The 17,101-nt window shown below is 43.2% G+C and overlaps 1 protein-coding gene across 2 annotated transcripts in view; it reads left to right on the top strand.

Annotated features, from left to right (window-relative positions):
- Positions 1-17,101, top strand: part of HLCS (holocarboxylase synthetase) — a 228,621-nt gene that overhangs the window by 79,051 nt on the left and 132,469 nt on the right. For both annotated transcript variants that reach the window (XM_068270428.1, XM_068270429.1), the window contains one exon: positions 11,616-11,884. In XM_068270428.1, coding sequence (XP_068126529.1) covers positions 11,616-11,884 — 269 coding nt within the window. The remainder of the gene's footprint in view (positions 1-11,615; positions 11,885-17,101) is intronic.

Genomic DNA, 17,101 nt, shown 5'->3' on the forward strand with positions numbered 1-17,101 from the left:
CACATATAATAACATTAAAAATTAAATGTTTATTTACCACACCAAAATATTACCCAAATACAATTTTTAATGGAAAAAAAATTGCAATAAAAAAAAAACATAGTTACCTAAGGGTTTGAACTTTTTAAATATGCATTTGAAAGGGTTATACTACAAACATTTTTTAAATTATAAGCTTGTAAAAAGTGATGGACGCAAAAACGGAAAAAATGCACCTGTATTTACAAATTAAAATATTGGCGCCATACATTGTGATAGGGACAAAATTTAATGGTGCCATAACCGAGACAAACGGGCAAATAAAATACATAGGTTTTAATTATGGTAGCGTGGATTATTTTAAAGCTATAATGGACGAAAACTGAGAAATAATGATTTTTTTCCATTTTTTTTCTTATTAATCCTGTTAAAATGCATTTATAAAAAAAATAATTCTTAGCAAAATGTACCACCCAAAGAAAGCCCAATTAGTGGCGGAAAAAACAAGATATAGATCAATAAATTGCGTTAAGAAGTGATAAAGTTATTAGTAAATGAATGGGAGGTGAAAATTGCTCTGATGCATAAGGTGAAAAATCCCCGCAGGCTGAAATGGTTAATATTGCTAAGGGCTAAGAAAATGCATGCCATCATCAATAAAGCATTACTGTACTGAAATTATATTTTCTTTTAACTTCTGAAAGGTTAAGCTTAGAAGTAATGGCAATTATGAATCCATACCAGCTGCCAAGATACATACTGACACTAGATGAGTGTTGCCTTTTGATAACAGTACGCATTTGACACCCAGTAGCTTATAGGGAAGGTTCAGGGAGGGGATTAAAAAAATAAAAATAAATTTCCACTTACCTGGGGCTTCCTCCAGCCCGTGGCAGGCAGGAGGTGCCCTCGCCGCCGCTCCGCAGGCTCCCGGTGGTCTCCGGTGCCCGACCCGACCTGGCCAGGCCGGCTGCCAGGTCGGGCTCTTCTGCGCTCCATTTCCTGGGACTTCTGTGTCCCACGCCAGCGCGCTGACGTCATCGGACGTCCGCCGGGCTGTACTGCGCATGCGCAGAACTACTGCGCATGCGCAGTACAGCCCGGCGGACGTCCGATGACGTCAGCGCGCCGGCGTGGGACGCAGAAGTCCCAGGAAATGGAGCGCAGAAGAGCCCGACCTGGCAGCCGGCCTGGCCAGGTCGGGTCGAGCACCGGAGACCACCGGGAGCCTACGGAGTGGCGGCGAGGGCACCTCCTGCCTGCCACGGGCTGGAGGAAGCCCCAGGTAAGTGGAAATTTATTTTTATTTTTTTAATCCCCTCCCTGAACCTTCCCTTTATGGTGAATCAGAAATGAATGCAAATGACCAAAATGAATCAAAATCCCCCGTTATTAAGAAGCTATGACTTCGTAAAACATAAGGAAATTATTGTTTAGCATAGCTTTTTTAGTAGGGGCTTTTGGTCCCTTTCAAACAGCTGGTGCTTTAGTCACCATAAACATATTGTGTGCCTGAATAATGAAAAAGTGCATTGTCTTTGCTGCTGTTGTCCATTAATTGTGGATCTTAAAGAATAACTGTAACCATGGATTGAACGTCATCCCAATCAGTAGCAGATAGATACCCCTTTTGCAATGAGAAATCGTAACTTTTTTTTGAATAGATTATCAGGGTGGGTCTGTATGGCTGATACTGTGGTGAAACCCCTCCTACAGTGTGATGTCAGGATCATGGTCCTGACAGTTTCCTGTCTGTGATCAGTGTTGCACTGTGGGAAATAAGCGCTGTTTCCAACTGCCAAGCAATCAACATCCCCTTCTTTGCATATATCTATCTATAAACCAAACAACCTTTTTAGCGTTTGTTAGGTGGTGTTATAGATAATGGAAGTTGGTGCTTTCCGTTTTTTTGGGGGGCAGATGGGACTAGGGTTGCTGTGGTATACTGGTATGGCGGTATACTGGTATGGCGGTATACCGCAGTTTGATTGTGCATGGTAATCATACCATGAACAATCCTAAATTACCGGTTTCTGTGGGTGGGGTGGGCCACCCAGCTGCGGGATGTGACGCACGAACAGCGGCGGGCCATACACATACTCACTTCGCTGGGGTTTTGCGTGTGTACTACTTCCTCTTTCCTGTTCTTGCGTTCCATCTCCTTGTAACAGCACCCCATGGGCGATGTTACAAGCAGATGGAACGCAAGAACAGGTAGAAGGAAGAAGTAAGAAGTACACGCGTACAGGATCCCCAGCAAGTGAGTATGTGTTTACCCCGCTGCTGCGTTCCCCCCTCCCTCCCACCCGGCTCTCTATACTGGCTGCACCTATTACTAGCTACACCTATCCTGGTTACCTATACTGCGGCTACCTATTTCAAGCTGCCCCTATTCTGGCTACCTATACTGCGGCCACCTATTCTTAGCTGCCCCAATCCTGGCTACCTATACTACGGCCACCTATTACTAGCTGCCCCTATCCTGGCTGCCTATACTGCGGCCACCTATTCTTAGCTGCCCCAATCCTGGCTACCTATACTATGGCCACCTATTACTAGCTGCCCCTATCCTGGCTACCTATACTGCGGCCACCTATTACTAGCTGCACCTATCCTGGCTACCTATACTGTGGCCACCTATCCCTGGCTACCCATACTGCGGCCACCTGTTACTGGCTACACCTGTTCTTGGCTACTTATTACGGCGGCCACCTATTAATGGCTACACCTATACCTGGCTACCTATACTGTGGCCACCTATTACTGGCTACACCCATCCCTTGCAACCTATACTGTGGCCACCTATTATTGGCTACACCCATCCCAGGCTACCTATACTGTGGCTTCAATTACTGATGACACCTATTCCTGGCTACTTATACTGAAGTCACCTATACCTAATTAGCTATACGTAAGGCATCTATACCTGGCTACCATACCAGAAGGGAGTTGAGCGGATCTCTGTAAAAACATTCCTTGAGATTTGGGTGCAGTCGGTGCTGCTAAAGGCCGTAATAGGATATAGCCGGGCTTGGTGAGTAATTTGGGCGCCGTCAAAAGACAGAGCACAAATTACTATTACAAAACACTGCAATTCGGCTGCCAGCAATAGCTGGAAGCTGAATTACATCTTTCCCCACTATCCGTGGCGACCTGGAGGGGGAATATTATTTAATGCCGCCAGGACTTTTGCAGGAGCAGGGTGAGCTGTTTTACAGCTTTACCCTGCGCCCAAATCTCCCGGCGGCTTAAGCATATGTATGCCGAGAGAGTGGGGCACCGTACTGGTGTGTGTGGGTACATTATTTAATGTAAGGGGAGGCCCGGCAGAAATAATACCGTATACCGTGGCATTTTTTTAGACGGTTATCATACCGTGGATTTTCATACCATTGCAACCCTAGATGGGACACAAAGGCATGTTCTCTGCCTAATGACATGCCTCTGTGACCCCCAGACGGCACTCTCTGCCCCCCTCATGCCACGCTATAGCCCCCCGACATTTGCAACAACATTTATCGCTATTTTGGAGGGTAATGGGAGGATTGGGATTCCCTGCTCAAAATGCCCACTGGGAGCTTTCTTGCAGGCTTTCCCCAGAGGTCACAAAAGGGAAAGTGATCCAATGCAGGGGAACAGAGCGACGGGGATGGCGCCTACCTTACCCACCAGCCCCCCTGATCAGGTAGCCTAAGTTCTTTTTTACTTATATGAGCCTGACTCGCGCTCTCTATATCTGCCATATGAATCCACAACCTTGCACTGATGGGAAGGGTTGGTCAATGAGATCCAAATAATTCTGAGTTGATGCAGGATTATATAAATTCTGTATGCAAATGTATGCAGCTTGAAAATTGACTAATCAAATACTGTCAAAGTGGAATTACATTGGCATATTTTCATGCCACATGACTGCTTGTGTTAATGTGGGAGAAGTATAGCTCTGTAAGTAAGCTATAGGCACACTTTGCAGTTCATAAATTCTGGATCTGCATCTGGCTTACAGTATATCGACATGAATGACAATTTGCATTGCGGCGTAGTGGTTAGCACTTTGGCCTTGCAGTGCTGGGTCCCTGATTCAAATCCCAGCCAGGGCACTATCTGCACAGAGTCTGTATGTTTTCTTTGTGTCTGCATGGATTTTCTCTGGGCACTCCAGTTTCCTGCTACATTTCAAAAACATACAGATGAGTTAATTGGCTTCCCACTAAATTGGCTTTAGACTACGATATATGTGCTTCCCAATATGACTAGCTGCCAGGGTGCACTTCCCAATATGACTAGCTGTCAGCAGGTAGACCCACAGCAGTTGTGGTGTACGTGTCCAAACTGCTGTTACTGCGGAAATTTTCTTGCAAGCATTTATCAGCTTGGGTGTTTTCAGATGTCTGCAATGGGCAAAATCTTCATTGGGCAATAATTGTGTGATTGATCTGGGGCCGATTTATCATTTTTATTAAAACGCGTATCCTTTAACGCACACCTGAATTGGGACAAAAAGTGGATAGTCTGTCAGGTCCCTCAGAATCCACCGGGTTCCCTCATATGTACTGCTGCCTCATAAAGGTCGGTTATTGGAATTCTAGTTGCAGCTGCTGTGTATACGTGGTCTAATCCACGTCTCCTCTAGTTGGTTTCTGTTGCCGGGAGTGTTCTGTGCTTGCACAGTTCTGAAAAAGAGTTGAACCGCACATGTGCAGAATGCTCCTGATGACGGAAGTGGATTCGAGGAGGTACCCGTATGGGACAGCACATGTTCAGTAGCTCCGCCCAGAGCTCCACTCACAGATATTTCTGAGGGGTCAACAACGCATTAGCAGTCCCAGAGGACACCAATGGACCTGACAGACTACGGGGGTCTGGAAGAAGCCTGCAGGTAAGAGTGCGTGAAGGGTCCTTTTCCACCGATGGCATTGTAAATCGATTTTCCTCATCACAAGGGAACCATAATACTGTATAATGCTAATGCGTTTGTTTGATTTTTATTTTATTTTCTGCAAACTGTCGGAGAAAATGCAAACGTACTTGCTTTGCAAAAACAACTGATCGCATAAAAAAAGCACCCCCTCCCCCCGAAAAAAATTGCTTCGTTTAGCATACAAAAATCACAGTCCGTTTGCAGTTGCGCTTTTCACTGGAAAAGGGCCCTAAGGGTTTTGACATAATTTTTCATAGCATTAATGGATACTTTGCTCCTGGAACATGCCAAGGCCAGCAGTATTATTTCTTCCTGCGATATCATGTTTCTTGATTGAGTGTTCCCCCCCCCCCCCCCCCCCCCTTCTGCTCTTCCATCTCGAGTGGCTCCATCTCCTTCTTGCTCTCCTGACATGAATGTGAGATGTTTGGATTGAGCAGATCTCATGTTATTTTTGCGAAGTCTTCCTAAGCATCGCGTAAGCCGCTCACCTTGCTTGTATTACGTTTGCCTGGAGTGCGTCGCCTGTGTGGCCCAGTCGTGCAGAGGGACGTGATCTGACAGTAACCAATCTTCCTATGGAGAGCTCTCAGCGGTTGAAGACACTTTACTGGAATTGCCGCTGACAAATATTATTTAAGAGAGCCGTTCACGGCCCAAAATTTCAGTAGCTGTGAAAATATCCCGATCCTCATTCCTGAACACGTCTGTCATGCCTCGTGTGATTTGCGGCTGAGAGTTTGGAAAAGTCTGAGAGTGGAAAATGTGTGTCTGTGGCTTAGAGGTGACCTCCTGGAAGAGGAGCCAAGGTGGTCATTTTAAGACTTGTCCATTGAAGTGAACCTGCCACGTTTTAGGGAAAATTATGGTTGCAAACTAAGGCAATGAGGAGTCCATTTCTGCTTTTTAAGCTTTTTGCTGCTAGTACCGAGTAGTTAGGAGTAGATAGTTTTCCCACCTGTCTTTAAGTATCGTCTACCAAATCTTATTAAAGTGTACCCGAGGTGACATGTGACATGATGAGATAAATGTGTATGTACAGTGCAAAACATATTAATAACCAAGCTGTTTATCTTTTGTTATTTTTCTGCCTGAAAGAGTTAATTTTAAGGCATGGAAGTGACAGCACCTTGTGGGGAATATAGTAAACCTCACTGATAATCAAATAACAGCCATAAAAGTTTCCTGGCAGAATACAACGTCTGAGAGCAGTGGGAAAATAGAAAAAGGTCAATAGATCATATATTGTAACTCTGGGACACTTAAAGGGAAGGTCCAAGCACAATAAAAAGAGTTTCACTTACCTGGGGCTTCTACCAGCCCCATGCAGCCATCCTGTGCCCTCGTAGTCACTCACTGCTGCTCGTGTCCCCCGCTGGCAGTTTGCCAACCTCTGAGGTCGACGGGCCGCATTGCATACATTTTTACGCATTCCCGCTAGTGCAGGTACATTAACACATACATTTTTATGCATTACTGGTTTAATGCGTAAAAATTTATGCATTGAACCAGTAATGCGTAAAAATGTATGTGTTAATGTTCCTGCACTGGCGGGAATGCGTAAAAATGTACGCAATGCGGCCCGCTGACCTCCAAGGTCGGCAAGCTGCCAGCGGGGGACTGGAGCAGTAGTGAGTGACTACGAGGGCACAGGATGGCTGCATGGGGCTGGTAGAAGCCCCAGGTAAGTGAAACTCATTTTTTTTATTTTGCTTGAACCTTCCCTTTAATGGACTGCCATTCATCAGAGACAATAAAACATGCAATTTACTATTTAAATGTTTCATTACAAAATAAAAACATGGAATATCTAAAAAAAAAAAAAAGGTCATTTTTAGGAGTAAGAGGATGAATACAATTGATTCTTTCATCAGTTTATTTTCACCTCACTTTAACCTCCCTGGCGTTATGATTATTGCGGGGCGCGGCCGTGGGAGGTTTTTGTTTTTTTTTGCCTAATTTTTTTTTTTTTACATGTAGCTACCCTAGCGCTAGCTACATGCTTCCCCCCTCCCTGCGGTGTCTGCCCAGCCCCTTCGATCGCTGCAAGCGCATAATCCCAGCAGGAAATCCCATTCTGAACGGGATTTCCTGTATAGGCTTCCTTCCTCGACATGGCGACGATCGCGATGACGTCATTGACATCGTGATGTCGGCGGGAGTCTCTGATCCTCCCCATAGCGCAGCCTGGCTGTGATTGGCCAAGCTGCGCAAGGGGTCTGCGGGGGCCCTCTTTCTCTGCGGATCAGCGGCGATTGGAACAAACATGCAGCTAGCAAAGTGCTAGCTGCGTGTTTGAAAAAAAAATTATGCAGATCGGCCCACCAGGGCCTGAGCAATCCTCTGCATAGCAATCCTCGGCATAGCCCGAGCTCAGCTCGGGATTACCGCCATGGAGGTTAAGATTGTAATTACATTTCCGAATGTGAGATTTAAAGGGAACCTGTAGGGAGAGGTATATGGAGGCTGATACATTTATTTATTTTTAAACAATACCAGTTTCCTTGCAGTCCTGGTGCTCTCTTTGGTTTCAGTAGTATCTGAATCACACTTGAAGCAAGCATGCGGCTAATCCAGTCAGACTTCAGTCAGAGTTCATTATCTGCATGCCTGTTCAGGGTCTATGGCTAAAGGTAGTAGAGACAGAGGATCAGCAGGACAGCCGGGTAATCTGCATTATTTAAATGGAAAGAAATAGGTCAGCCTCCATATCCCTCAACTTCAGATTCCCCTTAAAGGAAAATTCTACTTTGGTTATAATATTACCAGAAATATACAGTGCATTTTGACCAACTTCTTCCACTGTTGTCACATCTCACATGTCACCTCTTTGACATAATCCCTCTAGACCAGTGATGGCTGACCTTGGCACTCCAGCTGTGGTGGAACTACAAGTCCCATGAGGCATTGCAATACGCTGACAGCTCTAAGCATAAGTCGGGGAGGCAGAGGCATGATGGGATTTGTAGTTTTGTCACAGCTGAAGTGCCAAGGTTAGCCATCACGCTATCATGCTCTAGACTGTTATCCTCATTCCTCACTAGCTGAAGCTAGTGTGTCCACCAGTGAGGGAAGGAGGGAGGTTTCCCACTAAGCTTATCCAATAGAAACTTGTACGGGTAGGGAGGAAACAGATTCTGAAAGGTTTTACTGTTTTAATTACATAAGGAACATGCCTTGGAGGCCTATACATAGAAAGGGCCAAATTTACATCTGTACTTCTCTATATGTCTCTTCATCTATATATATATATGGGAAGCACGGTGGTGTAGTGGTAAGCTCTCTCACCTTGCATCGATGGATCCCCAGTTCGAATCCTAGCCAGGGCACTATCCGCACAAATTTTGTGGGTTTCCTCTGAGGACTTCCGTTTCCTCCCACATCCCAAAAAACATACAGAGAAGTACATACACTGAAATATGCATACACAGATTTATGGCTGTGGTAGGGATTAGATTGTGAGCCCCTCTGAGGGACAGTTAAGTGACAAGACAATATAGTCTGTACAGTGGTATATACAAATACCACTACAATACAATACACTACAATACACTACCAATACAAATACCATGGCTGAAATGGTTGGTACCCCAGAAATGTTTCTAGAAAATCAAGCATTTCTCACAGTAAAGTATTGCAGTAACACATTTTGCTATACACATGTTTATTCCTTTTGTGTGTATTGGAACAAAAAAAAGCGGAAAAAAGCTAATTGGACATAATGTCACACAAAACTCCAAAAATGGGCTGGACAAAATTATTGGCACCCTTAACTTAATGTTTGGTTGCACACCCTTTAGAAAAATAACTGACATCAGTCGCTTCCTGTAAAGGTGGCCACTAATGGTCCAATTTTCTAGCGAAAAATCGTTCGAGCGATCAGAAATTCTGATCGGAAGAAAAATCGTTCACTACACCATCAACGAACCAATCTTTGTTATCGATCGATCACGATCGTCTTTAAGATTCAAAATTTCGTTCGACGAAAATTCAGTCGGACGACTTTTTTTTCACTCGTTCATAATCGATCATAACCATTAATGGAGATTTTTTACTGGCAATTCGATCACTGCCGACCTAGAATTTCGGATCGATCGAACGATTTTTCGCTAGCAATTGGACCGTTAGTGGCCAGCTTAACCATCAGTAAGCTTCTTACACCTTTCACCCGGAATTTTGGACCACTATTCCTTTGCAAACTGCTCCAGGTCTCTCTTATTGGAAGGGTGCCTCTCCCCAACAGCAATTTTAAGATCTCACCAAAAGTGTTCAATGAGATTTAGAAAGGACTCATTACTGGCCACTTCAGAACTCTCCGGCGCTTTGTTGCCATCCATTTCTGCGTGCTTTTTGACGTATGTTTGGGGTCATTGCCCTGCTAGGAGACCCAGGAACCTGAACCTCTGCAGGACAGCTTGAATTTCTTTGGAACTTGTTTGGGGCTACTTATCCAGCATCCAGACTATCCTGCATTGCAACCTTTCATCAAGTTTTCTCTTCTGTCCACGCCCAGGGAGATTAGCTACAGTGCCATGGGTTGAAAACTTCTTGATAATGTTGCACACTGTAGACAAATACAAATCTAGATCTCTGGAGAAGCACTTGTAACCTTGAGATTGTTGATATTTTTCCACAATTTTGGTTCTCAAGTCCTTACAGTTATCTTCTCCTCTTTCTGTTGTCCATGCTGACACACAATACAAAGACTAAGTGAACTTCTCTCCTTTTTATCTGCTTTCAGGTGTGATTTTTAATTTTCCCACCCCTGTTACTTGCCCCAGGTGAGTTCACAGGAGCATCACATGCTTGAAACAATCTTATTTATCTACTGGAACAATTTCTGGGGTGCCAACAATTTCAGCCATGACTGTAAATACTAAATAATAATACTGAATTATTTCTCAACCTAGGATTACATGCTTACATTATTGTTATGTGACTATAAATTATTCTCATTCAGTTGTTTAACAGAAACTAGAACACGAGAAAGGTTGCTGCAATTCAACCGATTAGTACTAGTGAAAGTGGCTGGATAGTGTAATGGTTAAGTGCGCCACCTCCGACAAAAGAGACCAGGGTTCAAATATCTTCCTATTGAGTAAGTCAATACCTATTCAGCAATAGCAAGATTTTTTTAAAGCAACAGGGACAGCCATACTATCCCAGAAAACAGCACATATATCAGTAAATAAATATTTGTTCTACTTATATAACACATGTATTGCACTGTCCGTGTTTTGATTTCAGTGAATTTTATATAGTAAATAAAGAAACAACTGTTTCAGACATTTTAAATCTTTGCTGCTTCTGACTGAAGCCGATTCTGATGTAATTTCCTTCCTTTGAGGTGGCCACTAACAGTCCAGTTTCTGGCGAAAAATTGTTCGAGCGATCAGAAATTCTGATCGGATTGGTTGTAAATAATCTGAGTTGATGGGCACAATCAATTACAAACGATTATAAAAATAGTCGTCCGATTGGATTTTTGTCAAACCAAAATTTGGATTTTCTTGTTGGTTGTGATGAATAGAAAGCAAAGATTGGTTCGTTGATGGTGTAGTGAACGATTTTTCGTCCAATCAGAATTTCATATCGCTCGAACGATTTTTCGCTAGGAATTGGACAGTTAGTGGCCAGCTTTACTTTTTTTTTTTTTTCATAGAAACTGCACTGTCATATCTATCATGCTTTATAAACACACGCAGGGCTGGATTTACCATAATGCACTGTAGGCATGTGCCTGATGATAGAAAGGCGGCTCACTCCACTCCCCGGGTGTCGGCATTCAACTGACGAGATCTCCCTTTAGTCAGGCACATCTACAGCTACTTAATACTAAGGGTACCTCTGGTTACCTAATACTAAGGGGCACCTGTAGCTACCTATGACGGACAAGGAAAGTAAGGGAGAAGTAACAGCTGGGACAGCCAACACACTTGCAGTGCAGTTCGGCGTGAGTTTGTAGGATCGTTGAGGGCGAAGTCTAAGGTGCCAGGACATCTGTGCCTATAGGCTCCTGTGATGTAAATCCGGGCCTGAACACACGTAAGCACAGCATAGGTAGTATTTCAGCGGCTTCTCTCTTCTCAGCTTCGTATCACACTGATCTGCCTTCAGCCAATCAGTTAGGAGCGGGAATATGGAAGGGGAGATTTGCAAGCGTTCTTCTCGTCAGCAATGTATCAAATAGAGCCAGACTGACTAAGATAAGATTTATGACAGCAAAAACATTTACGGTTGTATTGAAAAGCTTGCAAAGCAGGGCAGATTGTAGATTGCATAATAAACACAGCGCAGTGGGTAAATGGAATTTGCTTTTTTTTTTTTGACAATCCTTCTTTGACACTACTACTGCCTACTGAGCACGCCCCTAGTAGCTGCAGCTCTGAAGCGTTTTCAGTCTTTTAGGAGAAAAGCCCTATGCAAATGTTGGAATAATAATAATAATTATTATTATTATTAATTATGAGTTTTAGTTTACTAATGCAGCAACACAGGAATTCCTTGAAAGTTATTACTCCCAACAGAGTACTGTTGCTATGGTAATACTGTCCAATTTAGAAGATCCTAGCTGGCTAAAATAAAAAAAAAAAAAAAAAAAAAGAAAGTTTAAAATAAGATGGCAAACTGAATGCAGTGAGCAAAGATTCTAATTCTTACACTCATCTGGAACGGTGTTTAAACAACATTTTAATGTCTTTATCTCCCTCAATAGGAAAAATATTGTGATGTCCTCCAGTGGATCGAGTCAGTGGCAAAGAATGGCTTGGTTAAGTCCAGTAAAATGTCTCTGAAAGTCTTTGATTCCCCCCAGTATGACATAGACATCACTCCATCCCTGTCACCCCTTATTACGGGACAAGAAGATGTAATCTGTGAGGACTTCAGCCTGGAGATGTACAGAGAGAACCTTCGTACGGAAACGCTGGGGAAGACGGTGCTGTTTTCAGAAGTAACCACCAGCACGTTTCATCTTCTGGATGGGTGAGTCCTAGATTTCACGACTGCATGGTTTAAATGCAGCTTTATAAGTTGTCTTTATTTTTTCTTCCAGTTTGAGTGCCCAAAAATTATACTGATCATTGGCATTTCTCAGACAGGTCCTAGTTAGTAATAGCAAGACTCCTTAAAGAGGAAGTGTTGCGAAAATCTTAAAATTTAAAACACATACAAATAAGAAGTACATTTCTTCCAGAGTAAAATGAGCCATAAATAATTTCTCTCCTATGTTGCTGGCATTTACAGTATGTAGTGGAAATCTGACACTACCTGCAGGTTTTGGGCTAGTCCATCTCTCCATAGGGGATTCTCAGCATGGCCTATATCCTTTATACAGACACTCCCTGAAAAAGATCTATACAAAGATGCTGGCCAGCCTCCCTGCTCAGTGCACACTATTTTGGCAGTTGGACAGAGCAACTGCCATTCACTAAGTGCTTTTAAAAGTAAAGAAAACCCCAAGATCCCCCCCTATGGGCTAGTCCCAAATCTGTCAGTAATGTCAGGTTTCTACTACTTACTGTAAGTGACAGCAAAATAGGAGAAACGTAGTTTATAGCTCATTTTGCTCTAGGAGAAATGCACTTCTTATTTGTATGTGTTTTAAATTTTAAGATTTTCGCGACATTTCCTCTTTAACGGCCTGTACACACTGAAAATTGCAAAAGCAGCGTGATGCTATTGCGTTTTTAATCAAATTTCTACTTGTCATTTTTGTGCACTTGCGATTTTGCTGAGGCTATCTTTTGCTGGTTTCCTGATTGTTTACCTAAAAAACTCGATGAAAATCGAATGCATTGCGGTTTTCATGTGTTTTTTTCGAACGCAGCGCCTAAAAAGTGCAGTCACTGCGATTGCGTTTTTTCTAAAAACACATTGTACCAGTGTGTACAGGTCTTCACAACTTTCATGATTTTTCAAAAGACCTTGCGATTTAAGAAATGCATGTGATTTTAAAAACGCAGCACAAAAGCAGCAGTGGGAAAATTGTGGCCTGGCAGAAAGAGAAAATCCTTCTTTTTACATGATTTTGTATCTGAAACTTTTGTTATACAAGAAATGTATACTACACCCTCACTTGACACATTTTGGTAAGTTACTGGCAAAAATGTTGAAAATTAATTGAACCATTTTTGCACAGAAATCCAGCAGAATTTGAATGCCAGGTTAAAGGCTCTCCACAAAAACACTATCATTTTTGTTTTCTTCAGTTGTGATTATCTATATTTGATTTTTTTTTTTTTTACATCTGTATCTGTATCTTATAGCCACTTATAATAGTCTAACTGTAGTTTTTGTATGATTCTGAGAGATGCTAGGAGGCTTCACTTTTCATACACCAATTTTGGCAGCATTTTAGAGTATTAACTCTGCTCTGACTGAGGGACACAAGGGCTGGATTGGTCACATGATAATGGATTGGATAGTCCGGCTGTGTCTTAGTTCTTTTAATGAATGCGGAGCGCCGATTCTGACAGACAATTGCTTCTTGAGCCAGACTGTATCTTGTCTCTCCTTTGTGTCATCTTGAATTCCCAAGAGATATTTGACACTGTCAGAAAACGATCCCTAATGATAATGTCAAAGATGGAGCTGCTGTGAAGAGAGAGATAAAATCCATAGATAGGTACTATGCATCCACCAAGGGGCTTATTTATGAACCTTTAACATCTAAATATTGAAGCTGAACTCTGGATAGCTGATTAGAAAATATTTTATTTTTTAACTTCAGGTGTAAATTGTTTAAAAAAAAAGAAAACCCTTTACCTTATTACCCGATCAGCTTGATAATCACACATTTTTTAGGTGGAAGCAAAAAGAGCCAGAAAAATTGTCTTCAAGCTAATTGCAGTGAAAACAATAAATGTCGATACGTTATCAAAGATTAAAAAAGTTCATAGTTTGCACTAATAAGCACTACCATCTGGCACAGGCAACAGACTAGCTTGAGCGCAATTGTTCTGGCTCTTCAAGCCTTTGTACAAGTGATTCTAGGGTAGCTACCTGAGAGAATAATTGTGACCTGCTACACTGGTGTATGGTGATACTGCTGGATGGTGTAATACGTTTTGTTTTGTTTGTACGTTTTGTGTTTTTTTTATTTAGTTTGTGGCATTTGTGTGTATGAGGTATTTGTACAGGTAGTCCTCGGTTAACGAACGAGATAGGGACTGCCCGCTCGTTCTTAATCTGAATCTGTCCTTCAGTCGGGACAGCCACTTTTGCCCGCATTTAAAATGCAGAGTTTTGCAGCGGAAGGTAAATAGAGTCCATCTTGCCTGATCCTCGCAATCAGGAAGAGCCCCCTAGTGGCGGCGCTTCCTAATTGTGTCATTATGCGCCGCATGTGAAGCCAGAAGCCGCCGGGCAACAGTGGACGGAGCGAGAGGATGGGCTGCGCAGCTTCCGGCACCTCGAGGGGACCTTCTACCGTCGAGGATCAGGTGAGATGGCCTCTATTTACCTTCCGCTGCAAAACTCTGCATTTTAAACGGGGCAGAACAGGTAGTCCCCGGCGGGCGTGATGTCATGCGATGGGGCGGAGCTATGGTCGCAGCGTTCGTATCGGCGGGTCATTCGTAAGTCGGCGTTTGTAACCCAGGGACTACCTGTATTTGAAACTTTTAATTGAACTATCTAATGCTGGAAATACACGATGTGTTTCTGCCGCTAGATTCTCCGCTCGATCGTTTTTTGCCGCTAGATTCTCCACTCTATTCTCTTATCTTTCGCTCGTTTTTCTTATCTTTTTCCATTCACTTCTATCAGAAATCGAGCAGCAAAACAATGGAATGGGCGATCGGACATGTCGGAAATGTTCTATCGAACCATCTATCTGCGGCAGAAACGAATCGTGTATTCCCAGCCACTTTTAGTGGCTGTTTGACTCAACTACCAAAATAGAAAATTAAAAATTGTAAAAACAATGTCCATCAGTTCTTTCAGATGAATTAGTTCACGTCTGTGCTCTATTTGGGCTTTAGCCAGTCCCCTTTAAATCCTTATACATAAATAGACAGCGCTCCGCTTTAAGACACTGGAGTTTCTATTTACCCCCACAGGAGTTCCACTCACCCAGTTCGTTTGACCACTGCTAGACTGGTCAAAGATCGCTCAATAGATATCCACATCCGTTCTGCAAGGTGGCAGAGGTCCTTCCTCCTGTAGTTACGTGGATGCAGCCACTCCTGTGTATAGATATCTCAAAGGAGAGAAAAGAGACCTCGCATAGGTTAACTCCGTGAAAAATAGATACACTTTATTAAAATTATGCACTCACAAACTCGTGCAGATTGACAGCGCTCAGAGTTTAACGGGCTCTCCGTCGTGCCTTTCCGGACAGGCTCATCGGTTGCCGCGTCACTCCCGCTCGTCTATTGGCGATCGTTCTGCGAAGTGCCACACTTCCTGGATGTCCTTTGGCTCCACCCAACGCGTTTCGTCACTCCGTGTAACTCATCAGGGGCGTGCGGCAGTGACGCAGCAACCGACTAGCCTGTCCGGAAAGGCACTGGGGAGAGCCCGTTAAACTCTGAGCGCTGTCAATCTGCACGAGTTTGTGAGTGCATAATTTTAATAACTAGTATCTATTTTTCACGGAGTTACGCTATGCAAGGTCTCTTTTCTCCCCTTTGAGACATCTATACACAGGAATGGCTGCATCCACGTAACTACAGGAGGAAGAGTGACTGGACATCTGCCACCTTGCAGAACGGATGTGGATATCCATTGAGCGATCTTTGACCAGTCTAGCAGTGGTCAAACGAACTGGGTGAGTGGAACTCCTGTGGGGGTGAATAGAAACTCCAGTGTCTTAAAGTGGAGCGCTGTCTATGTATAAAAATCCAGTGAACACCTGCATGATGAGAAATGTGGGAGGAAACCAGAGTGCCAGAGGAAACCCACGCTGATGCAGTCAGATGACCAGATCAGCCAACACATAAGGTGAGCTGCTTTCATGCAGCAGTGTGTCACCTGACCCTATTGATGCACACAGGAAGTGCAGTCTTTGTTCTCTTTTGGCATACATACCTTTACGTCTTGTAGAGGAGACATGTCAATATCATTTGATTAATTGGGACAGACAGGTTTGCTCCCGCCTGGGCACATGCCCAGTGGCGTAGGGACAAGTGCGAGAAAATTATCTCCTAGGAGAGCACACAGTAGAAAGTTAATGGCATATGGGCCACTTTGCACAATTTTGGATACGGTTGGGCTTTAAAAGAAAAACAGTTTTCATCCATCTGTTTTTTTCCCCCTCCACTTGGACATGAGATCCATTGATATATCTTTATTAAGAGAAATGCAACCCTCTAATATATTCATCACAGAAGCAGATCTTTCTAGGCCATATAAAGCCTTCCCTCCCTCTATCTTTTATTTTCTGTTCTTTCCAGGGCGCTAACGAGGACACTTAGAAGCCTTTGCAGGGCATAACCGCAGAACAAGCCAAGCTGGGCCAACAATAACACAACATATATATTAATATGTAAAACATCAACAAAGACCATCTGGAGATCTAATGAATAATCAAGGGATTCCAAATTAAACTATAGAATTTTTTTTTCACCCTTCTCCTCAGAATCTTTAGGACAACACTGTCAAATTCAATTTAGTCAGCCCGGGCCTAGAATCCATTTTTCAAACTTTCTATGACAGGGCTAATCGCTTCCACCTGTTGCTAGGCTCGAATCCTTGACTGGCATTTCACCAGCCGGGTTGGAAACATACACACACAAACCCTTATTAGACTCCGGCTGTTTCTGCGTTCTGAGGTCACTGAGCCATTAAATTAGTTCCATCCCAGTTTTTTACTCTTCCCCCATATTGACTTTTTTTGTGTAGTATGTATATATTATATTGATTTCTCTAAATTATGAATTTTCTGGAGGCCACGTCTTTCGGTCGTGCCAGTGCGTGCCGGACTGCAAGGAGTAATTGAGGTGGCGTTGGAGGCAGAGGTCCAGAAAATTCACATCTTCCTTTGGCTGTCCCTTGCAGTTTGACACATCATTATGTGCGGCCACTAAATCCAATGACTAATTTTAACATGACACGATCGTTATTGCTCTTTATGTTGGAATGTGGCACGTTGTCATTGTCTTGGTGTTGCATTTCCGTAGCACTGGGAGATGAAAGGGATGGGTCTGTAGAGGAAGAATGTGTTCAGTGGAATAGCTAATGGGGAAAGAACAGAAAAAG

The sequence above is a fragment of the Hyperolius riggenbachi genome, chromosome 2 (assembly GCF_040937935.1).
Source record: "Hyperolius riggenbachi isolate aHypRig1 chromosome 2, aHypRig1.pri, whole genome shotgun sequence".
Taxonomy (NCBI): Eukaryota; Metazoa; Chordata; class Amphibia; order Anura; family Hyperoliidae; genus Hyperolius; species Hyperolius riggenbachi.